The sequence below is a fragment of the Drosophila subobscura genome, chromosome U (genome assembly GCF_008121235.1).
Source record: "Drosophila subobscura isolate 14011-0131.10 chromosome U, UCBerk_Dsub_1.0, whole genome shotgun sequence".
In the NCBI taxonomy this organism is placed as follows: domain Eukaryota; kingdom Metazoa; phylum Arthropoda; class Insecta; order Diptera; family Drosophilidae; genus Drosophila; species Drosophila subobscura.
This window is the reverse complement of record NC_048534.1, coordinates 15,092,602-15,114,177: the sequence shown is the minus strand read 5'-3', so window position 1 is coordinate 15,114,177 and position 21,576 is coordinate 15,092,602. Positions and strand designations below refer to the sequence as shown.

Here is a 21,576-nt window from a genome sequence, read left to right as displayed (position 1 = left end):
CATAATTTTTTATTGATGAAATTGGTTTGGCTACAACAGCGAGCAGACTCCATTTGCAAAGTAGACAAGCTGCCGCTGTGCAAATTGCAGACTGGGGAATACTCGTGGACCAAAGGAGGAGCAGTGTGCGAGCGTATGCTCCCTGGGATGAGCGTTTGCAATTTATATATTTTTTATTGTCAAATTTTTTGCCAGAACGCGACTCCAAGATGAAGATGGAAAATGGCAGCGAAGGATTGGATTGTATAGAGTGGGATCAGACGGGATAAGGTAACCCTTGTTCCAGTCTGCTACGTGATATTTGATATCTGCGGCCGGACACTTTGGGGAATAGCAAACAGAATTCACATTCATTCCCCACTCATGAGTTAATCATTGGAAATGGCATGAATATTCATATGTGTGTTATTCTGGTGCCAGCATTTGAATGTATGATTTTTCAATATCTTTCTATTTGTGTTGACGTTCAGGGTTATCCATCGGACATGTGTCCTCTTACTGTTTGACTTGTGAATGAAGAAAAGGGTTCGAGTCAGCAATCGAATTATATATTTATATACCTAAATGTCAGAATATCGATATCGATTTAGGACATCCTCTTATTAAGAGTGGAAAGTAAACCCCATTATCCCCTTTTATAATCAAAATATACTCCAGAATTTGCTTAATAAATTTAATTTATTTTGAAAACATAAAAATACTTAGAATTTAGATTAGTTTTTCCTTTTTCCATTCATATTTTGTTATAATAATATTACATATATTATTTGTTGTTGAACATTAAAATGAAAATATATATGTTTATATATATTTAATTAGCATTTTGCTTTTACATACATACACGTATTATATGTATAAATAAGTTAAAAAATTTATTAATTAGACTAAATTCATTGGAATGATATAATATCAAAATAGTTACAGCGATTTTGGTTTAAAATTTCACAACTATCTAGAAGCGAAAACTTGGAACATTCTTTTGGTTTTTATTTGTAATTTAATTAATATTATTTTTGTTTATTTGTTTTACATTTTACAAAGTACGACACGTACAACATATTGATGGATTTTTTGTTTTTAATTTTATTTTGATTTTCATTTGATTGGAAATCCCATTTATCGCACAGAAATCTCACATACATCAAGAAAAAACATTGGAAAATCTTTTAGTTTTTGATATTGGAATATTTTTTGCATCGTAGTTCTTGGGTTTGCTTTGAAGATGAGAGAGTTAAGAGAGAGCTATTTATATGGCAATATCTATGTTAGTTTTTAATGAGAATTGGAGGTGTGACTATTAGTCTTTAATTGTATTAGCTTTTTCTTGGATTTTCTTTGGTATTATTTCGTGTTAGTTTTTCTATTCTTTTCTTTTTGGCAACATGGGAAATATTGGTTAACTGTCTTTTGCTTAAAACTATTTAAATTAGTTTATCTTTTTTGGTTTTCGGTTTTTGGTGTACTTCTCAAACATTTCTCAATGCGAAACGGCAAAGGAAAATGCCTGACGATGATTATTTTCACTTCCATCTATTGCACAATGATTGCGGTTGATTTGGATTTGGATTTGGCCTGCCCCTTGCTGCTGCTGCTGATGTTATACCAGCAGCGACACCTTTTGACAGTTGAGAGACCCCATCTGTGGTCCTCCCGCTGCTGTCGGGCCGGATGTGACCGCATTGGGACCCTGATTCGCTGGTGACGGACCCGCCTGCTGGCCACTCACTCCCACACCCACACCGGCTGCCAGTTCGGCAGAGGCAGCCGCCGCCGCTGCTGCTGCCGACATGAAGTCCACCTTGCCGAGATGGACACGCAGATCGGTGTGCTGGGTCTCCTTGTGCCGTCGCAGGTCCACCTTGCGCTGGAAGGACTTGTGGCAGAGCTTGCAGGAGAAGGGCTTGTAGCCGGTGTGCTTGCGGGAGTGCGTTATCAGGTTCGAGCTCTGGCTAAACGCCTTGCCACACACCTGACACTTGTGCGGCTTCTCACCTGCAATAAGGAAAGGAAAAAGAGTTGGAATTAGAGTAAAGTATATCGGAGTATGTTTAATTCGATAGAGTATCCCAATAGTTCACAAATATCTACTGCCAAAATATTCAACCAGTGTGCGCCATTTTAAGTATCTTTTCTGCTTTCATGGCCGCATCCACCACCCACACACCCCCACACACACACATGCAAAAGTTCCGACTCTTCGGCTCTGCTTGTGGCATCCCCCAAAAAGGCGAATCGGCGCCAGACAGAAAGCATTTCCAGACCCATCACCCGGGAACAAGACTCCCCATGTAAGTCATCTCCGCAGACCACAGGACGCTCCATTCAACATCCCCCTACTGCATGCTCCATCCTCCATCCTCAACCGACTCATCTGGGGTAAGGAAATGTGGCAGAAGAGTCCTCGAGTCCTTTTTAAATTTCAGCTTCTTTTTTTTTGTTGGTTCATCTGTGTGATGTTCTGTGGTTACGGCACTCCGGTCTCCGGCACTTAAAGAACCGAATATTTCCCACTGCCTCAACAACATTTTTAAAGTAATTTTCTTCGCATTTTTTCTTTTCCTTCCTGGCTCGTAATCCCCCTCCCTTGTTTCAGCTTTAATTTCCATTTATTGCACAATTTCATTCTGTTAAATTTTTCATTAGAGATTTCGGGCGAAAAAAAACCACTGTTCGAAATGAATGAATTTTGTTTGGGCGCCAGAAAAGCCATCAACCTTGCGGTCTTTGTAATCAAATCTCAGAAATTAAAGGGAATATTTTAAGTGCTAAGTTACAGGCAGATCATTTGGTTTATTGAGAGAAGGGATGTAATGTCTGTTGGATTTTCTGTTAAATTCCATAAAATATTGCGGAATATTCCTATAATTTCGAGGTTTAATCTTTTTGGTTTATGAGCTTTACAGATCCACTTGGAAATCAAAATGTAGAGTACTTCTTCCTTACTGAATCTTCCTATTCCCTCTGCTGCTTTAGGCAGTATCTATTAACAGACTTTCTCTCTAATTAATCGTTTATCATTGAAACAGGTCTTGGTTCTACCCAGAACTAAATCCATTCGCACACCCCTGGCTATGGGAAAACTTTGATTATATTTATTTGTGGCACCACAAAACTTTTGCTGGTAGTTGGAATGGTAGCGGAATGTACTACATCGCATACAAATATTTCTTTTTGTTGCTTATCTATGGGAGATAGTGGCATAGGTTGGGTTACATTTTATATACCATGCATACATATGTACATGGGTATATGTACAGACTTATATACAGTGATACAGATTGAGGGTGATGGCAACAAAATAACGACGACAACATGCTAACTTGAGGAGAGAACCTGACTCTGGTTTCTGCCGCTGGGCTCCCTACCGTGTGTACATAAAATATGTAAACAGAACACACATATACTCTCCGAGGGATATGTATAGCAAAAGAGAGGAGCAGAGAAGAAAGAGAGAGAGAGAGAGATGAACGAGAGAGCTGTGTACAACCACCGAAACGGAAGGAAAGGCAACGGCAGCGGCAGCGGCTGCTTCGCTTCGTTGTATATAATGGAATTGCAGCGACGTGATTGTGAAACATTCGACCGTAGGGATGTGCTCTGATTCAACTTTTAGCTCCCGCGGCATGAGAATCTCTTCCTCTTCTGCTTAAGAATCTGGAGAAGGGATTGGTGGGGGATGGGATGGGGGCAATGGGGGAGGGAGCAACAGTAAAATTGAGTAGTCAGGCGAAAGTTGGCTCTCAGTTGGCCTCAACGAGAGCATGACTCTGTCTCTGGCACAGACACAAACACATGCCTGACGCTGATGCTGAAGGGTTCTTGGGGTTCTTCTCCTTGGGGCTCGAGGCTGGCTCTCGGGTGGTGCTGGTGCTGCTGCTGCTCGGGGCACGTTCGTGCACTATCGGCACAAATAACGTCACGTAGTCGCAGAGATTATAGAGCAGCTTTTATTATTTATCACGGCTCGAGCAGCGAGCAACGAACACAAACGAGAGACCCCAAACCCAAAGGGGGAGTAGGGAAAAGCAAAAATCCCGTCGGCCGTCGGCAGTTTCCAAAGCAAAAAACTTTTACGGGGGCCAGATACTAGAGTCTGGAGTAGTTGGAAGCATTGGGGCAGCTTATGTATAGAAAGTTTCTTTGCTCGTTTGCTTTTTCAAGGATTTTTATTGCATCACATTGTGGGAGATACTCGAAGAAATACTTTTAAATCTTGGCGTGGCCCCCGTCCGAATGGCTTGCCTCTTAGTCTTCTAATATTTTATGCTTTACTTCTGCTGCACTCCACTTTTCACTTTCCACTCTCTCCTGCTCCCCCCCTGGCATCCTATTTCCTAATTCAACACGTTCCAACATATTTCAGTGGGCATCAAATCACGCATACGCCATGTGGACCGTCTGCGAAACAGAGGGAAAACGGATTTGGGGTTTTTGGATTTGATTTGTGAAAAGCATAGAATGGGGGCAGGGGCATACTTTGAGTGTTGATTGAAATTTAAGATTTAATTGTGAAGAGGGTGAAAGGCAATTGTGGGAAGTCTTTGGAAATTGTCTTTTTTTTATCTTTAGATAAAATTTATTATTTAATGTAGCTTTATAGTTGGAGACTGATAGCTGTAAGCAATCTAGACTGTATTAAAAGCATTTGTGTGTTCATGCCATGGGAAATATGTATAGAAATAGATAATTTAGTCGCGTTCCTTACGAAATTAAAGGCTTGAATGTTCAACCTACTGAAAAGTTGGAAAAAAAAGAATAGATCCCTCTGGATTTAAGTGTACGTTTCAACCTTTAAGAACTTTTCATTTAACCTTTGCCACCTTTTTAAATTATCGATTTGTTTCAACCAAAGAAGAGAAAAAAAGCAAGACCATTTCACCTTTGCCGCAATAAGATTGAATTTTCGAATGGAATAACAAAAGTCATGAATAAGTAAAAATCCCAAAAAGAAGCAACGTATTGTGTTTCCACTTTCTCCCCGTTTTATGGCGCATAAATTTTGGGGAAACGGAAAAATCTGAGGCAGGGAAATAAAAGCGCAACAGCAACAACACTTACTGTAGAACAAGAGCAAGAGGGAAATGGTAGCAAAACACACACAGGAGAAGGATATAAAAACATTTGGCCAAAAAGTAAATATACGAAAATGAAGAAAGCAACTTGAACTGAACGGAAAAAAACCCAAGGAATCGGTTCAGAAAAATCACATCATACGAAAGAAGGAAAAATCTGCTGTACGGAATGGAAACACGTCTCAAACGGAGAGAGAGAGAGAGAGAGAAGAGAAAGCGAAGGAAAGAAGGAAAATTAAGGATAAGTCGTAAAGAAAGATAAAGGAATTTAGCAGAGCAGGAAATGGAAACGGAACAAACCAAAACAGTTGAATGGGAAATGGGAAATCTTGAAATGTTTAAGCTGAACATCGCCACATGTGCGGACTGCTGTCAGAGGGAGGACTGGGTTGGGGTCGAGTCTGGGTAGGCACACGTCCTAAATCGAAGACGGCAAAACGATAAAAATGTCTGGAATATTTCTCTCTTTCTCTGCTTTTCTCGCTCTGTATGTACGAGTGTGTGTGTGTGTGCGCAGATTTCTCTTCCACTGATTTTGCCAGACATCTGCTTTGAGGGAGGAGCTCGAGTGGAGGGAACTCTTGCTTATTAGAGGTTATTATCCTTGCCATTTGTAAACTGATTTGAAGGCAACAGGAATTTACGCTTTTTATGCCTAATGATCCAGACTGCGTATATAGAAGGGAAATCTGATGAATCAATAAAGATGCTTATTATTGTAGCTGAGATTATGAAATCATGTGGAACTGAACAAAAATAAACCTCTTTGCCATGAAGAAAATTCTTCCAAAAGAGTATAAAATTAGTCAAATTTTCAGTTATAAGCAATCATAGAAAGGTTTTTTTTTTCGGTTGCAAAACATTCAGTTGGTACTTTTGATACTTTATTTAAATAAATTTCAAAGGCGAACATTCCTCAAAAAAACAATTCGTGGTATCTTTCGGCAAACTTAAACTTGAAGCGAAAACATTTTTTGGGCATGTCAGCAAAAAGCAAAATAAATCGCATTTGAGATTAGAAATTTTCACGTAGACATCAAGAACTTGAAATCGATGCTAATGCCCTGCCCCTACCCCGAGACTCAACCTCAGCCGCACCCACAGCCGCCCCACTGTGACCTTCTACCCGTTCCTCGTTCCCCGTTCCATGTTTCACCGTTTCCCTTTAGCCGTGTTTCAGTTTCGGTTCGTAATGGCGGAGGCCAACCTGCGTAAGGGTGTGTACATGAGCCACCTATACAGCAGCACAATTTGTATGCATGTGTGTGAGTGTGTTAGTGTGTGTGTCTCGTATTTGTTATTCGTGTGTGTGCGCGCGTATAAAACAGAAAATCAAAATCTCTTGACTAAATTTTTCATTGGTCGGCTGTGATTTCTCTGTCCGCTTCTGCTGTTGCTGCCTCTCACTCTCACTCACTCACTCACTCGCTCACTCACTGAGGCGTTCGTTTCGTTTCGCGATTGTATCTGTGTGTGTGCAGACCTTCCAGTCTCTCGCTCGCCCAGAGTGGAGTCTTGTATATAGCAGTCTGTCCACCCGTCCGTCCCGCTTGCTTTCCGCACTTTCAGCCTCTTATCAGCAGCACGGCTCTCTCCCGCTCACTGATTTTATAGTTCTGATTCTCTCTGGGTTCGTTCTCTCTCTTTATCTCTCTGGCTCTCTTTTCCTTGCGATTTTCTAGAGAGTAAACCGTGGAGCTCTTTTGTCTGCTCCATTTTTCTTTTTTTTTGCACGTCTCTCCCCCTCACGCTATCTTTTCTATCTGCCGATTCTGGCGTTGGTTTTGGCTCTGCGATGGCTGGCGTTGGCAACTGTAATTGGAACTGGCGAACTGGCGACTGAATGCGGCTTTTGGTGGTGGTTTGCCAAACGCTTTAATGGCTACGCTTCCTGTCCTCGATAGTGCCCCCATTTCTGGTAATTCCCCTTCCCCATTTACTGGGCTTTTCTTTATGGGCAGATACTTTAAAGTTCTTTCTTTAGTCTGGGAACCGTACATGTATAATGTAGGCTGAGCCATAAAAAGTGCAGAAATCTGAATTTCAAAAATGTTCCTAAGAGAACAGGAATAGATTTATGTTTGCCAACGATTTTTCGTTCATGTTTTCAAGGCGCAAAAGGAAGGGACTCAATCCCATACAGTGTATGGATATATTCACGATCAGCACCACTCCAACGATTGTAGTGTTATTTGTATTTAAATTTATAGAGAATATCTCATGACTTACCTGTGTGTATGTAGGTGTGCTTCTTCATATCACTCTTCTGGTGGAATCGCTTGCCGCAGTAGCTGCAGGGATAAGGCCGCGTGTCGCTGTGGATGAGCAGATGTGTGGACAGCGTGCTGGAACGCTTGAAGCGTTTGCCACACTGTTTGCACTCGAACACCTTTTCCACATTGTGCACCGCCCTGAGGAAACAGCAAAGGAAGAGAGAAGGAGAGAGATTCACGTTAACGAGCGTTTGCTGTAATTAAAGCCAAACTCCATTCCAATTCCCCAAGCAAGGTGCAGGCAGCGGGGTTGGGGATCCTGTTTTAACTACTGCCACAAAGGCAAACATTTGGTCAGGCTAAAATCCAGCCATTTCGGCTAAATTAAGTAATGCAAAGTGTCCCAGGACAGCAGGAGTCCATTTCGGACCCAGACAGAGTCCACTCATTAGGTATGCAGATCCCCTTGCCCTGCCCCCGCACCTATCCTACAGATGGTGGCTTTTTGTGGCCAAATGCCACTCTCACATACCTGTGCTGACTGAGGCTAACCTCATGGCCGAAGGTCTTGTTGCACAGCTCACAGGCATAGGGCTTCTTGCCATGATGGGTCCGGCGGGAGTGCACCTCGAGGCCGTGCGGCGTGGAGAACATTTTCTCGCACTTCATGCACGAGTACAGGTCGCTGAATTGGTGCAGGCCCGGCCACTTGGCCGCCATGTGATGGAAATGCAGATGTGGCGCGTGCGGCAGACCCAAGTGTCCTCCATTTGGGGGCACACCCACACCGACGGCTGCCGCTGCTGCTGCCGCTGCCGCAGCCGCTGCTGTGGAGTTGTTCTGTCCGGCGGACTGCAGCGGCACCATGAGACTCCGCAAACGGAAGAGATTTTCCTGCGAGTCCGGATGGTAGCTGCAAATGGGAAATGGCAAAAACACATTTAATTGAGGCGAGTTAATTAAGAATAGGACTAGCGCCCGACCGACCACTCCCTTCCACTCTCTGTCTGTGTCTGTGTCTTTGACTAACCAATTTAATGGCAGTAATAATGAGGAACAAATCTACATAATATGAAAGTGTAAAGGATTAAAGTAAAGCTTTCGATGACCGTAAATAACGCAGGAACTACTACCAACGAGGAGGAACGCTGTGAGACACGTCGACCTTGATGTTTCAAACAAATGAAAAATATAGAAACAAACTATGTTCTGTGCTCTGTAGCTCTCCCTTCCTAACTCCCTCTTGGTACGAGCATTCCTCTTCACTAATAGATCAAAACATAGTCTTCCCATATACATATGTATGTAAGTAATTCACCACCCAACTTACCCTGCTCCCAGTCCAGACTGTTGCTGTTGTTGTTGCTGCTGCTGCTGCTGGCCTTGGTGGAAGGCAACGGCTGCAAAAAAGGGCAGAGCGGGCGAGAAGAGTGGGCGTTGGAACATTGCTGCCTCATAGTTGGGCGGATAGCCCTGCCGCATGGCCTCCAATGGGTTGAAGGGCATGGCCAGGGCCGAGGCAGAGCTGGCCAGATGGCCGAGCTGGGGACTGCGGGCGCGTCTCTGCTGTGGCTCGTCCCGCCGCAGCAGGGCGGAGACCGAGAAGAGATCCGACTTCTTGGAGATGATGCTGCTGGTGCTGCTGTTGGCCGTGATCAGCAGCTCGGAGGCGGAGGCGGCACTCGGTGAGCTGATGCTGGGACTGCCCGGCGGCGAGTCCACCTCCAGTTCGACGGAGGAGCTGCTCGAGTGGGAGCGTGACCGCGAGTGGGAGCGCGAGCGGGATCTGGGCGAGCGAGAGCGGGAATGCAGCGAGCGATGCGAGTGGTGCGAGTCCGCATCCTCCATGTCAATCTGCGAGGAGCTGTGTGACGGCGTCCTCGATCTCGAGCGGGAACGGGAGCGGGACTGGCGCAACTGTTCGCTGGCACTGAGGAATGTGGGCTTCGATCGCTGCAGTATCTGATGGTGATGCTGGGGAAGATGCTGCTGTTGGTGTTGCTGCTGCTGTTGCTGGGGCTGATGATGATGATGTTGGTTTTTGCTCAGCATCGAAATTGAGTTGTTGTTGTCTTCCAGAGGCGTTGGGGGCTTCAGTCCCGCTGCGGCGGCGGCTGCCATCGCCGTCAGGTGTTCAGTCTTGACCAATCTGCTTATGCTAAAGGCGAGAGAGGCATCTACAGAGAAAGACAGAGAAAGCGAACGTTTAGTCAAAATCAGAGCGAGGCGCGTGGCACATCAATCATCAATCATGCACACCCATGAGGAATAAGAAAGGGTAGGAAAATCCACCTGTATCTCTTCTCTAACACATACACAAACACACACACATCGTTCTATACAAAGCGTATCGAATTTCAAATGTAATTATTTTCGTATTCAATCGCCTAATCCACCTTACATGACCATTAATTCACCCTAATCAACGTATCCTGCCCAGCCCAGCCCATTCCCATTCCGCCACCCCACTCCTCGCCTCTTCCTTCGTCCCGCATTTGACATCAACGCATCATCATTCGGCATCGTCACCCCGAGATATTGGGCATCGGTAGGCCGACCGGACGGACATGGCGCCGGCGCTCAGGGTTGACGATGGCACGCCCCTGGACCAGAGCAGCCACCCGACAAAAACGTCGCAAGCGAACGGAGCAAGAGGCAGAAAAATAGGACATAGGAAGATGAAAGTGAAGAAGAGTGAACTGTGGCCATAAATCAAATCAAAAGTGGAGATCTTCCGCGTAGAAATATGTGTCAAATAATAACTCTGATCTATCCACATATTATTTGTATATCCACATTCATTTCAAAGCCGTCTCTTTTGTGTGGTGCACACAACAACTCGCGAACAGCCAGCGCTAAAGAAGACGTGGAAGAGGCGAGTCGAGTCGAGTCGAGTCTATCGTATCGCCTGTCGAAATGAAATAATAATAATGTGCGTTTAAATAGAACATCTGTTCGGTGCACACTCGGCTAAATGGAGCATGACAAAACAGAAAACACACACACAAAAGCAGGGCACGAACTGCCTGGCGACATTTCGCTGAGGATTGAATTGACGCAGGCGCAGGCCTTATACTGTGTGTCGGGAAAGGGGTACGGTACCGCTACCGCTCGGAGAAGCAAGTACAAACCACGACACGGGGCTGGGGGATGGAGGACAGAGAACGGATGCCTGAGGCCTGAGGCGAGTCGAATGAATGAATGAATGAATCCGCATCGCTACAAAAGAATAACAATTTGACAACATTCTAATTCGCCACGGAGATAAAAGTAACGGAGCAAAGACCCCTTGATGAGGGGGATGAGCCCTTGTCTTGGACGGAGGTATTCCATATACATATAGCGGGAGGTAAATACAGGGGCGGGACTTTGATTCCAGAAAAAGTAAATGTCGGTGAGGCGGCAAAACGCAAAGCCAAATAAATATAAACAAAAACCCCACGCCACACGCACAAGAAAGAATATGCGAAATGAGCGCATTTTAGTTGAATGGGAAGGAATCTCTTTGTATCCATCAGATACACAGATACACAGGGGAGTGCGGGGAGGGAGGGTTGTGCTCTGGCTGCTTCATTCTTTCGTGCCACAGTGTCAAGTGTTTTTATTGCCCTTCTGCTGTTGTGGTTTACTCTTTGCTCTTTGGATTTTTGGTTCTTGGTTTTAAGTGCTTTTCAATATGGAAATCTAACATAAGCCACACTTTAAGCAACTGCTGAATACAGCAAAGCAGATCAAGGAAAATATCATCCGAAATATCAGAACGGGAGAGAGAAAAAAGAGAGACAGGAGGTTTTTAAAGCGAAAAGGGGTAGCCACCCATCCGCATTAATTCCTTGAATTGCACCTTATTGAAAATATAAATTATGACTTCATTTTACTGAATATTATACACTTCCTTTGAATTGTTTAAACGACAAACATGTATTGCAATTTTTCAACTATAACTTTAATTAATTATTAATCAATTTTCTATATTTTCTATTATGTTAACACAAAAAACCAAATCTCTTGTGTCACCCTCTTAAAATCTAAATTTTAATCATTGACATTACGGCAAATATCCATTTGCTGTGCCCCACCATTACCAGTCCAACCCTTTTCATTCTAATTATGCACACAATCGTCCCGAGAGCATTTCCCCATTAAAACGAATACGAATCGAATAGAGGAATCGCCAAAACCCGTACCCGTACCCGTAACCGTAACCGTGCCCACACGCACAGAACCTGCAAATGTGTGTGGGGGAGGAAAGATGAGAGCATAAGGGGGGTGCACGGGATCAGAAGCCTAGGTCGACAAATAAAATTGGAAACGTTTAACGTTTGGAAAATTGTTGACTGGCAACTGGCGACGAAAAACTAGCAGGACGAAAGCCAACCCCAAGACAAGAGGACAAGAGTGGCTCTTGGATGGCTCCTGGGCGGCTCACGTAGAGCCGAGCCGACTTGTTTAAATGATAATAATGAGCATAAGCATGTGCCCGATGCCGCTCCAGGGATGAACGCTGGAGGCTGACAAAGTGGCAGTGGAAGTGGCACAGTGCTGGGTACTCATCCTGCCGCAGCTCCTGCTTCAACGACCCCTCGACGGCCGGGCAGTAAAGTCATAAATTTGTGGACATTAGACATAGCCGTCGTCCACCCTCTTCCTCACCCAAAGCAAAAGCAAATCCTCTTCTTTCCCCCCTCTGGCGTCTGTGGGTGCGTCGATGTTCATCTGTTTTTATTCGCCCGGGAGCAATATTCACGCACTCCACGCACTTGTTCACAAACAACAACGGCACACAACAAAAAAAGAAGAAGGTAAAATAATTATTCGACACTGCATGGTAATTGAAATCATTGTTATCCTGACCCCTCTTCTTCACCCCTCTTGTCAGGGTTTGGCTGTCTGCCTGTCTGTTTGTCTGTCTGTTTTGTGTCTGTGGGAGAGGATGGCTGCTGCTGTGGCCCATTGTCAGGCTTATGCCAGGATTATTATTGTTTTGGGGCGATTTGCAGCCATTACTGTTTGGTTTGGGGTTAACGATTTCCGAAAGGGCTTGGGGTTCGGGCTGCCACGTAGGTGTTAATTATTGTAATATGTTTTATAACTTTATGGCAGTTTTTATTGGAAATTATTTAAGGTTTTTGTTGGAGGTTTATACGTGAATTCTTTTGATATACTAAAATATACGCTGTGTGGCTTTTATTCTACTAGAAGTTGGAGTCCCTGATAGGTTGGAATAGAATAATTGAGTTGTCTAAGGAGATGCACTTCATTCTAAATAGACTTAAAAACTCACAAGTCATTGGCTGGATGACATTGCAAGTACAGACAGACTCTAGTAATGATTCTAAACAATTAAGATATTTCATGGAAATCGTAGCCAAAAGTACCCAACATCTGCAGGTTCTCGAGTTCTTGAATCAGAATAAATCAGGTATACATTTTGGTCGCACATGCCATTGGAAACGTAGCTCATTTGGGTTTCTTTTTTAAGAATTTACAACTCCTCTTGGAGTGCGAAATCAGTTGATTCAGGCGCCACACGAGCGGGTACAAAGTTTGTATAATATTTTGCTGGTACTTAGCATGGCCAAAGAAATGATCGGATCAGAAAGTTGAGTATCGGTAACGGGAGCGGGAGCGCTGGTAACCGGCTGGAAGGCAACAGTAGTCGGAGGCCGGACTGCCTGGGGCCATAATAATATAAAAACAAATTCAGCTTTCGGCAAATATGAAAGTGGCAATGCGACAAATAAAAATATGAAAGAAAACAGTGCAATATAAATAATAATATAGAGCCAGAGCAGCAGGGCAGCGGAGGGCAGGGCCCACGGACGACGCGATATGACCAGAAGAGGGTGCCATAAACTGTGAACGGTTGGATAGATTAGGCCATGATTTGGTCTGTGTTCTGTGCAGGTCTCTGGTCTGCCGTTTCGTTGCCAGTGCCAGAATGTGGAATGCTCATGATTTACGGATACGTTGAGATTTCGTTCGATTTCGATGTTGGATTTCAGTTTGTATTTCGATTTGGATTTAGATTTAATGTCAATCCATTTCCATTCCCTATATATACGAGTACCTATGCCAATTCCCATGCCCCCTATCGTTGATGTCGATAAGAGCCCAGAGCTCTTTAGCCTGGCATAAGCTCAACTCGTTGAGTGGCATTAGATGGGGATTGCGTATCCAAACACCACTCACCACCAGCTCACAGTTGGCAGTTCCCAGCGAAAACCCCAAGAAGGATTGAGCGATTGAGAAATTGAGCGATTGAATGGTGGAACAATTGTCAATCGTTTTATCAGTCTATCAGTCGGCCTGCGGTGGCTCTCCTTTGAAGCAACCTTGCACATATCGCAATTGCAATTACATTATTTATTTTTACACTGCAAATCAATCGAATGGGCTATAGTCTAGACCCTGCAGCGCCCTACCTCCCTCCTCTATACCCAATCACTTAACTCTTCCCACATGGCAGCCTTCCCCTTTCCCACCGCTTGCTTATCGCTGGGGGGCCATAAATCAGAAGGCTATCTAAACTTTTAACTACAATTTTTACCTTTTTCCGCTCTTGCTGATAAATGACATTTAATTGGTGGTCTGCTCAGTTTTTGTTGTTGTTTGTTTCGATTTCCGAATTTATATATTGATTTCCTGCGTTCAAACTTTGCTCGGGTAAAGAATTTCGTGCGAATTTCGTGATTTTGTGCAGAAGAATGTACAGTGCGTTTCGGCAGGGTATAGCATAAATAATAAAATATATAGACATAATATTGTAATGCACAAAATTGCTTGAATTAATTATAAATTATTTAATTTTATGGAATATGTCAGGTAATAAATTCGTTATCGAATAATTGGCATTATTGCTATGGCTACCAATCGCAGCTTTTTGCATGCCAGTAATGGCAAAATCTGATTTATAAATAACTTTTACCTCAACGCGAATTAATCAATTCTTTTGATTTGGATGTTGGTTTTGGTTTTGGTTTGGGGTTCAAAGTCGATTTCATTGTGTCATACGAATGCGTACTGCTGATATCTCATGTGCAGTCTCCTCTGCGCTTTGTGGTTGGGGTTTTATGATTGCTATAAGCCCGATATCTACTGGTAGCTTTTATGACAGTACGAAATATTTGATATCGAAAATCGCAGTTTCCGTGAGAGAGAGACTGGGCAGGGGCAAATCCCAATTTCAATATTCAAACAGCGAACGTGACCAAATGCAAGGGTTCGCCTCGGTTCTTTCACACTGGAAATTGATTTTTCTTTGTCAAACATTGCAAGCGATGATAAACCGAACACCGAATAGAACCCCGGAATGGAAACGAGGTCATAAATATTAAAAGAAAAACAAAAATTTGGCTGGACTTGTGGCAGTTACACTCGTATTTGTCTTAATGTTGCATGCAACTATGCGGAAGGTTTGTCTTGTGGTTTGTGCCTTTGCCTTTGTGTACTTATCGGTCGCTTCGCTTACTTTACGATACTTTTACTCTTTCGATTTTACAACTGGCCTCAGGAGAGGATATTGACATGTTTAGATGTCGTTATGTATTTACCTCAGGATCGTAAATCATAACGCGTGTGCGGTGACTATCTGCACAAGCCTCCCACCACTCTGCCACCCTATCTATCTGTGTGTATGTGTGTGTGTAGGTTTGTATCTGGCAGATACACGAGTTTGAAGACCATAGAGACCTCTATGGCATGAGTGGCTTTCCTTTTATTTGGCGTACTGTCTGGCTGGCTGACGGGTTGGTTGTTGGGTTTTTGGATATCTTTATTATAGATTTACAATGCCCAATTTTCGTCTACTTGTGAGAAGTTCAAAAAATATATGACAGGCGATGAGTTGCCAATGATTACGACGTGTGTCGTAAATATTTCATAAATATTGCTCTGATTTTCGTTGCGACAATTTGTTATTGATCAATAAGGTGGTAGGTAGGTATAATACTACATTGCAATCGCACAGAAATGCATAATGCGATGGGGAGTCGACAACGGAATGCCCTGCCATGGGTTTTAGAAATATAATGAGAGAAATTAGAAACTTAATAGAGGGGAAATTATTATGCAAAAGTACTCTTAAAAGTGTTCTCTATTTTAGCAAAGATTTATAAAATATTATAACACTAGGTGCCACACTTTTAAATCTGCCACAACCTTTATTATTGAATTCTAATTTACAACCAACTTTCAGCGATTTAACTTTCCAACCAAAGTTCCCCTATAATTCTTTCTGATTAGCAAACCTCTTGAAAAAACAGTCGTATGCATACTTGTGTGTGGAACTGTATGTGTGTGTGTGTGTGGGATTGGCAAGCGTTCTTTTGGTTTATTTATTCGATAGAATATTTCGATTGCCCTTTTAATTGATTCGAATCGCTGTTCAATTGTTTGGTGTGATTGAAAATGGCTTAACAAATTTATTATTGAATTTATATCGATGAATTCGGTGCCCCATATATAAGGTATATAGCACATCTATGGGCCGATAGTCGGAGTCACAGTAAATCATGAATATAATTTATGGGCGCGAATGTTTACTTCTGATTTCCAAGGCCCGTTCTGATTTTTCTGGTCTGATATCATTCGAAAAGTATGCCTGTACTTTGAATCTATGAATCAATGCTGTGATGTGGTCTCCGTTCAACTAATTTGTGTTCTTCCAGCCATTTAACCTATGACCTGCGCAGACTATTAGTTGTCATTTAGTCTGGGGTCTCAGCAATATTCATAATTTAACTTAATTCGTGAGTCACACACGTCGTCGCAGCTCGCGACGGTGTCAAAGTGTGTCCGAAGCATTAGAGGAGAGTCTTTATTAATTGAGTCACTCACTAGAAGGCGTACTAGAACGAGTATGTCAAACACTCAAGATGATCCCACAGAGAGACATGGATGGGTGTGGGGCGTATTCGATTGACCTCCCGGACGGGTGCAAGGTTGTGTAATTATGTGGGAGATGTCATTATTACTTTCACACTCTGGGAACAATCTAATTTGCACAATTAAAGTCCCACACACATATGTACATTGTACGTAGCACACATTCAAGAGGCCCTCATATGATGCAGAATTCTTTAAAAGTAATCAAGTTACTGGGATTTCCAGTTAAAGCCAGAGAGATTTCCACAGGCAGGACTGGGGGCCAATCAGTCAACATGGGATCCCATGTGTGAGAGAAGGTAACCAATATTTTCCACAACAAAAAACCAAAAAAAAGGAGAAAATATTTCAACAAACAAAGCGAAATTCATTTTCGCTAGAGAATGAAACCAACACACAGGCAACAAAAAAAAGAGGGAACGAGGAAGAGGAAAAGCGTCAGAGGGAAGCATGTCGCGGCAAACGGAATTGAAAATTCAGTGCACATGTGTGAGTGTGTGTGTGTGTGTCTGTGTGTGAGAGATTGTGCTTTCCCGCATATCCATGTCTGGCCCAAAACAACGTGGAGAGAGGCAGAGCTAAAAACATATCCGTGGGATACATGTAATGCCGGTAAATGAAATCCGCTTGTCGCTGCCTCGGATGCCACACTCCACTCCGTTGGATCTGTACATGTGTGAGTGTGTGAGAGACCGAAAGAGAGAGAAGGAGAGAGAGAGCACACACACACTCTGACATACACTCATTCATTCATTCACTCATTCAATGCTCATATTTGAAATTCAACTGCGATGGCGATGACAACGGCGTCTGCCTCTCACACACAGATACGGACACGCACACACCCATAGCCCCACCCAACTGGACCGTGTTTTGTCCGTTTATTTTCTGGGCAGCCAGCCCCGTATCTGGTATCTGTGTATCTGTGGTTCAGCTATGGATTTTTCAATCCCCGATATCCATTTGTACGCCCCAATGTCCGCCCAGAAGATTTGCACATTAAGCGCCCCAACACAGACACACAGACACACAGCCACACACACACACACGCAGATATACAGACACAGATACTCTCTCACCCATACACAAACGGAATAATGAATATTTGCCATCCTCCTCCTCCCCATCCCCCTCCGGCAGCTTTCCCTGCTCTTGTTTTTCACGTTTTTCCCACCAACTGAACTTGGGGTTTTTTCCAATTAAACGAACACCGTGGAAGCTCTCGCTGGATGACTGCTGGCTGGATGACCATTGAAATGGACACTGCCACACACACAGTGGACACACACACACTCGGACACAATGCAATATTTTAAAATCACACATTATTCAAATACATTTTTAACATTTTCTGGCATTGCATGTTCGGGGGATTTTGTCGCAGCTCTTTTCGGAGTCATGTTTCATGGTTTGCTTTTTCTGTTTTTGTTGTAATTAACTTGGGGAATATGGGTCTGGTCTGGTCAGGTCCGGTCTGGATGAAACCTTGTTGTGGGCTGAACAAATTAATATTGGAAATGTTGTATGCCGATCATATTGTGGGCACACTTACATATACGCTGGATCTTTCAGCCATAATTGTGATTTTGAGAACTTGGATGGAGAGGCTATTATTATTCCTTGATTTCAAAACTATTTTCAACTTTATCATTTACATATATAAAACATGATAAAAAAACATTTTAAGTTTTGGTAATTATCTAGGAAAATAATCAATTTTCTAAATGAAATCTTATCAAATTCAAAAACCAAGTCAAATATTGATTTGAAGATGAGGTTAACTTAACTGAATTCCCAGAAACTTATCAAAAAGCTTACAAAAATAGATTTGATTATTTCATGGAAGATAATCTCTACACATCTCTCTGTACATTCATATGTGTATATAAAACATGTGTAAAGATGTCATTGGATTATAAAAACTGGCAATGGATACATCAAAACAAATAATTAAATTAATGAAACATCAAATACATATGTATGTACATATGTGGAAGGAAAACTTTAATAATTATATAACTCTGCTCAATCCGAAATATATTTTATAAGGTTTTACTCCGTTAGATCTGTTATACTTAGTGTTAATCACCTTTTTTTTATAAAGAAATAGACCATTACTGGACCTATCAATGAACTCATTGATTTTATTTGTACTGAAGGTCCCATGTAATGTTTCCACGTATGATTCAGGTCTAAAGTTATACATAATATACCCATAATGAACTTTGATCCACTTGCATCCAATATTATCACACGCAGACACACACACATTTTTAACAATTAAATGAAATCCCTTTCCCTTTGTACTTACCGTCGGGAGAACGCTTCTTGGGTAGCACCGCCTTGAAGGCAGACATGGGCGCATAGTCTCGAGGCGATGTCGATGCCGGCGGCATCTGGGGCTGTTGCTGTGGGTGCGAGTGCGAGTGGGTGGGCTGCTGCTGCTGGTGCTGGTGGTGCCCCAGTGCGGCGTCCACCGAGATTTGGGCCTGCTGCATCCGCTGGTGGAGCAGCTGGGTGGGCGAGGGTATCGTGGCCATTGCGGTCAACGCACTTAGATCGCGGACCTGCAGCGATGCGATGGACGATGTAGAGGAGGAAGATGTTGACGAAGACGATTGCTGCTGCTGCTGCTGTTGCTGCTGCGGACTGGCCAGGAAGGGATTGCCGGGAAAGTCGGCGGCAATGGCCGGCTTAAAGTTACCCAAACTGTAGTCGAGAGGCAGGTGGTGCTGATGGGCAGGAGGTGCCGCTGAGGCAGCCGGATGCAGTAGATGCTGGCCTGGATTCGCTTGCAGCTTGGCCACGTCCATCTTGGGCACTGATTGAGTTTTTTTAAATATTTATTTTTGGAACTAATCTTAGATCCTAGCTTTGGTTCTTCTTTGGCTTGTGCACTGCAACTGATTGGAGTTTACGCGACGGCATGGGACCACGGATTGGAGGCGAATACGGGATACGGATACGGAAGCGGTCTGTTGTGTTCACGCGCACGATTGAGGAGGAAGTGTCACAGATTTTTGTTCAGCTTCAGCTGCTGCTGCTGGTGGCCATTGGAGGAACTACTGTTGGGTTCAGCGTCATCGAGCGGACTAAACCGTAAAACCTAATCACGGCCACAATTCCGAGTCCAACTCGAAGTCAGAGTGGAATCCAGAGTGGAACACGCTCTCAATGCTGCTGCTGCTGCTGTTGCTTCTGCTGACGCCGGCGCCTGGACTGAGAGTGAATCTGTGTTTCGACGTCGGATTTGTGCACTTGACTTTCTGTCCGGAACGTTTATCGGAACACCACACGACCGACGCTCGCTCGCTGAATTCTCGATTGCGATTTCGCCAAGATTGGAAGAAATCTGGATTTGGTCAGCAGCGTCGCGTTGCGTCGCGTCGCAGTGCTGTTAACGATGAGAGAGAGCGGGCGCGATTAACGGTGGTTCGGTTTGGTTTCCGCCCGAGTGTAACGTTTATTCTGTCCGCTGCCTCGAATGGAAGAGAGAAACCCAAGAGAGAGCCGCAAGAACCAGAGAGAGCGAGATGGGTGCGAGTGAAACGGAACTCTACACACGTTGCGACAGTGGGAAACGAAATGGAATTGAAAAACACAACCACCATATTGCTGGCGGTTTTTATGCTCTCACTCTCCCTCTGTCCTGCTCTTGCTTTAGCACTCGGGAGTTGTCTCGCTCTGTCACCCCCTTATTTGAGTTGGAAACTGAGGCCACGCCCACGTTCTTTTCAGACTTTCGAGCTTAATCTGGATTTGGTATGCCTGTTGCTGTTGTTGCTGTTGTTGCTGCTGCTGCTGTTGTTGGTATTTTTAGTGCGCATACCGCTTTGATTCGTTCAAAAATCAATGCGCCGCCAGAACGAACAACGAACAATGGTTTCGCTCTGGATCGTACAAGGGTTCGGGTTCGGGGGGCATGTGCGTGTGCGGGGCGCGTGTTTGTTGGCCTTTGGTTTTACCTTCATCCCACAATGGGTGGGCGGGGGACAGTGGGCGGCTCGATCTTTCGTGGCCATCCATCGATTTGTGGTAATCGCTGCTGTCTTCCAGCAGTTGAAGTGCTCCACGCCATTTAATTTTGAAGTGCTTCCACGGTTCCACTCAAGTGTTGTGCCACCACCACACCGCAAAAACTTTCACACTGTGCATGGCCTCATGGCAAAGCGTTTCTATCCCCCAATTACCTTTTCGCTTTGTGTGTGACTTTGAGTTGGCATTCGCGATTGGTTTCTGGCCATAACTTCAAATGGTTTCCTTTTCCTTCCCCCATAAAACGAGGTGGATTCAATGGGCGGCTAAGTGATTTTAGCAGGTGGATAATAATAGTACTAGGGAGAGTCATTCCAGAGACTTTATCTACACATCTTTTGTGTATAGTTTTTCCTGGATAAATGTTCTTGCAGAATGAGTTCGAGATGGAGGATCTTTACCTTCTAAAATTAAGGCTTCATTTCATTTAATATAAAGAAAGATTCCAGACACAGAAACTCCGAAAGTTAAATTATTTCCAAACATCAAAAGGTCCACTAGGTGTGAGAAAACTTTCAGTTGAATCTCTTCGTGTTACGAATATTAACAGTTGCATCAATAATTTTGATATTCCAGAAATGTTGGGGGGAAATTGCAGCACATGGAATGCCTTCAGATTGACCTAAAAAGCCGCACCCTCAATTAATATTTCCCTGAATGCTAGCTCTCCACATTGATGATGAGAATTACCGCACATCCAGTCACAGATTTCTCATGGATCTTTACAGATCCGTTTATAATGCAACCCCAATCGTTTTTTTCTTAGTTTCTAAGCTTCATTGGGGGACTGTTTTTTCTTTTGAACAAAGCTTTTTGTATCCCATAAATCAGACATTTTTGACGGGCATCTAATTTTTAAAAACTCATGCATTTAATTGCGACATTAAAAGCACAACTCCGAGTACAAATATCCAGCGGCAGTGGCCGTGGCAGCTCCAGATCTCTCCCCCATAAAGAGACGGCGTCTGGTGGATCGACGCACATGTCGCCTCGATGTTGTCGTCGTTCCCCATCTCGGAATTATGACAAATATTTACAAACACACAGAGCTAATGTTCCCATTTCAACGGGCACATAAATAAGTGTTACGAGTGCGTCCCATCCCCCATATTTTCGTCACAGATTTGAATATTTCCCGGCGGCTCCCGTTCCAGATCCCAGCTTCGGGGCGTATTTGTGTCACTTGGTTTTGGCCAACACATGGCAACGATTTAAAGAATTACACACTAAATTTAGTCCAGCGAGGTTCGGAGTGCTGGAGTGTGAACAAAATGAGCTCTGCTTTGGTTCCGATTCCCCTCTCGATTTGCTTCCATTCCTCCCACTGTCACTCCGCCAAAGATCCAATTAGAGAACTACAAATCTGGCTG

General features: G+C 43.7%; 1 protein-coding gene across 1 annotated transcript; it reads right to left on the bottom strand.

Moving 5' to 3' along the window:
* Positions 1–1,081: 1,081 nt before the first annotated feature.
* LOC117901633 (zinc finger protein sens) lies at positions 1,082–19,577 on the bottom strand. The gene is made up of 5 exons (XM_034812463.1): positions 18,483–19,577; positions 8,616–9,462; positions 7,818–8,198; positions 7,302–7,483; positions 1,082–1,992 (listed from the first exon to the last, which is right to left on the bottom strand). Exons 1-5 carry the CDS (start codon positions 18,982–18,984, stop codon positions 1,598–1,600), a joined length of 2,307 nt encoding a protein of 768 aa, XP_034668354.1. The 5' UTR covers positions 18,985–19,577; the 3' UTR covers positions 1,082–1,597.
* Positions 19,578–21,576: the final 1,999 nt, after the last annotated feature.

What these genes read in the sequence shown, in the direction of transcription:
- LOC117901633 (XM_034812463.1), bottom strand. Translation starts at nt 18,984, where the DNA reads ATGGACGTGGCCAAGCTGCAAGCGAATCCAGGCCAGCATCTACTGCAT. An exon ending in CAAGAAGCGTTCTCCCGACG is followed by an intron (nt 9,463 to 18,482) that starts GTAAGTACAAAG and finishes CTTTCTCTGTAG; the next exon opens with ATGCCTCTCTCGCCTTTAGC. An exon ending in GTTAGCCTCAGTCAGCACAG is followed by an intron (nt 7,484 to 7,817) that starts GTATGTGAGAGT and finishes CTGTTTCCTCAG; the next exon opens with GGCGGTGCACAATGTGGAAA.